The sequence below is a fragment of the Dicentrarchus labrax genome, unplaced genomic scaffold (assembly GCF_905237075.1).
Source record: "Dicentrarchus labrax unplaced genomic scaffold, dlabrax2021, whole genome shotgun sequence".
NCBI classification, from domain to species: domain Eukaryota; kingdom Metazoa; phylum Chordata; class Actinopteri; family Moronidae; genus Dicentrarchus; species Dicentrarchus labrax.
Genome location: NW_026136707.1, coordinates 8,556,171 through 8,562,283, shown reverse-complemented (window position 1 = coordinate 8,562,283; position 6,113 = coordinate 8,556,171). Strand labels below are relative to the sequence as shown.

General features: G+C 44.0%; 1 protein-coding gene across 1 annotated transcript in view; it reads left to right on the top strand.

Annotated features, from left to right (window-relative positions):
• The first annotated feature begins 129 nt into the window (after nt 1–129).
• The window catches only part of tmem145 (transmembrane protein 145), a 38,399-nt gene continuing 32,415 nt past the window's right edge, over nt 130–6,113 (top strand). The window contains exon 1 of the mRNA XM_051406768.1: nt 130–355. Within this exon, the coding sequence (XP_051262728.1) occupies nt 245–355 (111 nt within the window). The 5' untranslated portion in view covers nt 130–244. The remainder of the gene's footprint in view (nt 356–6,113) is intronic.

The window sequence follows — 6,113 nt, the reverse complement described above, 5'->3', positions numbered from 1 at the left end:
AATCTCTCTCTCTCTCTCTCTCTCTCACACACACACACACACACACACACACACACTCCACCATCCAGCTTCAGCTGTAGGAGGGGGCCACAGGCATTGAAGGGACCGGAACCGTGAACGCGCTCGGTTCTTCCTCTCATCCACTCTCGCGCTCTCGAGCCCCGTTCCTCCGTGCGCGCTCCCGCTCAGAGACAGGCACCGAGAGCCCTGGGAGCAGACGAGCGACAGCGGGGGAGAGAGGAAGATGGAGGTAAGGGTCGGGGAGAGACTTCTGTGCCTGGCGGTGCTGTACAGCGTCTTCTGCGTGGATTCAGTCCTCGGGAAATACGTCAAAGGCATCGTCAACACCAAAGAGGTGAGCGCGGCTTTTTTCTTTTACCTCTTTAATTAGTTGCGACAATGACACCGCCACAGACTGAGAGCAGCGGGCAAAAGGGACTCGACTGCGTATCCGCACGCAGGTGTCTCTGTAGGGGGTGGGGGGGTTGGACCGCGGATACACGAAGAGGCTACCGCCAATTCACCGTTAAGTTGCCTCAGATATTTCCACGCCGCCAATATGAAACACACTCACCTCTATTCTGCCTTGCAATTGCGCGCCATCAGCGTGCGTGTCATCTGTGGCGTATATTTTACCCTTATATGATAGTCTTTGGCATCATTGTAGCCCCCAGTAAGCGGCATCCCACCAGTTCACGGCTTCCAGTCGAGCCCCTACAGTTTGTGATTTAAACCCAAAATGCAGCTTTAACGTGCCAAGCTTGAAAATGTAAATTAGCGGTGGAAATGTGTGTTTATGATGAAGAGGAGCCCGTTACAGGTGTGCGTCATTTGGCTTCTGGGGCGCAGCGCTGGATTTGTGGTGATCCTTTTGAGGGAAAACTGGGATCGGTGGTTCTGTAGTCTGTTTTTTTTTTTTTTTTTAGACAGATCAGCATCGACATCATCGCTGCCCTGACAGGATCTGTGAGTTGAAAATGTGAACTGTGCAACTGGGGCGTTTGTAATTCAGGAGGCTACCACCTGCTGTTCCACATCCCTGGCCGGTATTCTCATGAGTTTGTGGATCAAGTTTGACATACATGAGTTGTGCGGTATACGGCTGTCTACCATTTTGTTTTGAGTTCAACAGGACCAGGCCACTATGCAGACAAAGTAGCCTCTGTAACAACACTGGCAAATAAGCATTAATTCAAATTATGCATTAGGACATTATGGTAATTCTGCTGGAATTTCTGCAAAAGCTGTGCAGCAGGGAGTCAAAGTATTTATCTCTCTGAAACAACATGGGACACATTTAACCTTTCAATCTGTGGGGCCAGCTGTGCCTGGAGATTTTAACCAGGGCTGAAGAAAATTGAGTGTTTAACAAACCTGAAACAGAGTATAAACAATTTTCCCAGTGCCTCAATGTTCTTGTTTTGCCTGACCATTCATCTTATAACCCTAGAAATCACAAGAAAGCAACAAACCGGAAAATGTTCTATCATTGGTTAAACTGTTTAATCTCTAACATGAGCCACCCCTCAGCAGTCGATCTCGCCTGCTCAGTAACCAGCAGCAGGGGAGGTGGCTATGTTGTTGCAGCCAAACGCTCAGGTCACAGTCTGTTGCAAGGTACTGTGCATGCTCAGAAATACCCCTCCATTGAAACGCAGTGTAAATATTTTGCACCAGCCATGTGCACTCAGGTGTTTCGTGTACCACAGATTTCCCATGTGTTGCCAACACTGGTGAAGTGGGTATACTCTTCTCTTTAATTTATACTCCAAATTATTTTAAGTGACCTGTGCAGCAAAGGATAAAGACCCTACTCTTGCATATTTAGTTCACCCAAACATGGGCCAGCAGTACTTGCACATTGTCACTTAACTTCTGCTTGACTTGAGGGAGTTTGGATCTTTATGAAAGTAACAACTATGTCACACCTTTGCCATCAAACAGTCGCTGAACACTTTCGAATGATACCCAGATGTTAGTGTACCCTATTCCGACTGAAAGCCTGCACTACACCACTGGATGTCAGAATGTGACTTGGCAGCAAAAAAATGGTGAAATAGATACCGGGAACCAGTATATCACCTTACTTGTATATCACCTTACTCCCACCCAAAAAAACAAAGAACAGAATCTATCACACACCAGGCAGTTTGAGCCATCAAGCTCTAATTCTTTCTCTTAGCTCGCTGACTTCTTGTGCTCACATTTCCTGATCTCTGACGGCAGTACATTTAAAAATGCGTCATGAACCGAGAGATTGAAGTCACCAGTTTGAATCCCCAGAATGACGACGGGGATCTGAACAGATAAATTGAAAAAGAGGCACTCATCCATCCATCACTGACTGCTGTTGAGATGCCCTTGAACGCAGCGCTGAATCTGCACCTGCTCCAGTGGAGCTGCTCAGTGGCTGGCAATAGGTTGCACTGGACAACTTCTGTGTGTGTGTGTGTGTTTGTGTGTGTGAGACTCTCCAGCTCTTGACCAGAAGGACATTTACTTTTCTAATCCTCTGCAGTAAATAAGAATATACTTTTAATCAACCTTTCTTGTTATGTAAGGCCACAAATAAAAGAGGTTTCATGTAAATAAGTAAAGGCTGCCCTTAAACTACATTGTAGGCTGCAACTAACAATTATTTTCATTATTGATTAATCTCAATATTTTCTGGATTAACATTTGGTCTAAAAAATGTCCCAAAGATAATTTACATGAACAGAAGGGCCATGTCTTTAGATTGCTCATTTTGTTTAATCAACACTCATAAATCAAAAGAGGCTAAAAAAAACAACAACTATTTACATCTAAGAGGCTTTTGCCAATGGATTTTTAGCTTTTTTTTGCTTACAAAATGACTAACGACTACCAAAATAGTTTGGATATATTTTGTTTTCATGGATTAATTAATTAAAAAGGTGATTGTGTTGGCTTAATTGCATTGTTGGACAAATGTGCTTTATTTGTTGCCTTTAAAACATTTCTTGAACCTTGTCTTCGGTTTTCTTGCCTTTCTCTTGTGCTTCTGAACTGCTGGATCATTTGACAACCTAAGCAAAACAACAGAGCACTCTGAATGACATCAGGCAACACTGGACTTGACATATTGATAGTGTGTGTTTGTGTGTTTGTGTGTTTGTGTGTGTGTGTGTGTGTGTGTGTGTGTGTGTGTGTGTGCACAGTTTAACACATCATCACTCTTGCTCGTGCTTTCCTGCCCCAAGGTCACCCACCAACTCCACTCCACATCCATTCTCTCTCAGATTTACACACACAGAGTAAACCTCAGCACCCACACACAGAAACACTCCGCTTTAATCCCACGATGCTGTAGCTGTATCAATGTCTGTCGAGTTAGTGCAGAGCTATACATTGACAAGCATAATTTGCCACACTAGAAGGTGTGAACTGTTGAAACCAGCGGAGTGCCTGGAGAGAGAAACGCAAGCAAAGTTATCCAAAGACATCGGTGCTTCAGACTGGTCACCAGCTTTATTTTGGTTGGTCGATGTGTACAGTTAGCTTTAGTAGCTCATGGCGTGTGGAGGCACTGATAAAATGTCCCTCAGCAGTTACTTTAAGGTCAGAAGAAGGTCGCCGTTTTGAGTCCAGCTGGGAAAATCTTGCACTCCTTCATCAGCAAAGGATCCCTGAGCAAGGCAGTAAATTCGCTCTGTGCTTCAGGCTGTTTCCCTTGTGTCAGTGTCCATATTAAAGCTGTACAAGTTTGCAGCAGAGTGAAGTTAAACTTCTACAAAAGCAAAGTCCTTGTCTGACCTCAGGTTGGGCTGAGTTGTTGCTTAGTTACATTTTAAAAGTACACACTTCCCTGTTAGGTGTCAAACCTCAGTTTCCTCAGGCCAAATAATTTTGGGAAAGTACATAATTGCAATTTTTCTGACCCCTGTTGTGATTGCAATTTAAATTGCGATTATATTCTGTAAATTAAACCAGGCTTTTTATGGCGGATGCCCCTCCTGACGCAACCCTCTCCATTTATCCGGGCTTGGGTTCATTTGGGTTCGCTTGGGACGACATGAACTGTCTTGTGCATTCTCAGTGGCTGGGTTCAGTGTCTTGCCCAATGACACTTAGACATGTGGACAGGAGGAGGTGGGGATCGAACTGCCAACCCTGTGGTCAACCACCTCACACAGCCACCCCAACATTATAAACTATAGATAGGTAAAATTAGTAAGACTCACTACAGCTTGTTAGGATGCTTTTAAGTATTTGATTTATAGTTACTCTTTCAGAAAACAATTTTGATATCAAAAATAATCAATCATTCAGCCCAAATTTCCTGCATTGTCTTGGGAATTGAGGGTTCAGAGAACTGAGTAGTTACTCTGTAAAAAGTGTGAGTGTAGACAGGTTAAAATGTCTTTGGTCTTTGGTTTCCGCAGTTAATGAATACTTGTGGATTAGACCAGAAAGGTCTTTAAACTTTTGTCTTTTGAAAATGTATTGAAATGAACAGATGCCCTTGAACGTTCTTTTTCTAATTTAAAAATCTAGGGCCCACATTCATCAGTGTGCCTCAGCTCACTGGGCCTTTCTCCATCCTAAGATCAACATCTCACACCCTGAGGAAAAACACAGTGATGGATGTAGGGGTTGATATAACAGCAGTTTTGAAATTAAGGATTTCACCAGGATTTCTGGACTTAATAGGATCATGAAGTAAAGAGGCCTAGTAGTGATGTCTTATTTTAATTAACGTCATGTCTTATCCTAAAATATGCCAGTTCTAAATTCTTCAATTTTAGCAAACAAGTCTTTGAAAGTCACTGAAAAATCCTTCAAGTTGACATTGAAGTAACTTTTGGGAACCCTGTATGCATAGAATTTCCAACTCAATCAGTTTTCCTGCATCTCTTTTTAATGAGGACACCGTGATTAGATACAGACAGCGTGTGTATGTGTGTGTGTGCGCAGGTGTGTGCAGGTGAGGGAGTATTTTCATGTGTCCATATGCTTGCTGCTTGCTTCTCTCTCTCTCTGTGTGTGTGTGTGTGTGTGTTTGTGTGTGTGTGTCTTTGCATGTCTACAAAGTCTGTGTGTACTCGTGTGAAACGCCCAGAGAGGGACAGAGCTTGAGTGTGTTTGTGTGTGTGTCGCTGTGTGAGTGTGTTTATGTGTCGCGACGTTGTGTAACCCCGACTAATGAATCATTGAGAAGCCCAGCGGTCCAGGGGTGACTTGACTAGCTGATTGGTAATTAATTGTTAATGAGGCTTAGCAAGCAAACAGGGATCTGGAGAGAAAAAGACAGAAAGCTACAGAGATGAAAGAACAGAAACTGTGTGGGAGGAAGGAAGAAAGAAAGGGAAAGAAAGAAAGACAGAGAGAATGAGACTGAGAGATGCTGAATTGACCGGATACTGCATCAAGGCATAGCACTTGATTAATGGGGTGTACGTACACACACATACACGCAAATGTGCAAGCGCACACGCAAATGTGCAAGCGCGCGCGCACACACACACACACACACACACACACACACACACACACACACACACACTTGGGGAGGTGGCTGAGTGATTCTGCATCACAATGCAGTGGCCATGGGGAAATAAGAAGACTAAAAGGGGATTAAGGTAGACACCTCATCCACTGTTGCAGTTCTCCAGGGCTCAGTTTCCTACTCTCCACACACACACACACACACACACACACACACACACACAAAATGCATGCACGCGCTCACACACACACACACACACACTGGGTTAACTAGCGGCCACTTGGTTTAGTTGTTGACGTTGGTGAAATAGCTTCGGCCTGGTGGTTATTTTGCGCTAACAGTGCTGGCTTGTTGATGCTGTCTTGGCCTTGTTAGACTCAGTGGTGCCTTTTTTAAAGGATCTTCAGTGTTTTTCAACCTGGACTCCATTTTCCAATGTTTTTGTGTCTGTGTGACTAATGGGGACAACAATTTTTGAAATTGGACCAGTATTGAGCAAGAGCGCTGCAGCCAGCAGCCGCAAAACAGGCTACAATGTTATCCTTATGGGAAATTGCGCACTGTGAATGTACGTCTACTTAAGTGCTTGTTTTTGCCACTGATGTGCTCAGATTGTTATTATAAGTGACTGACAACATTATGGAAA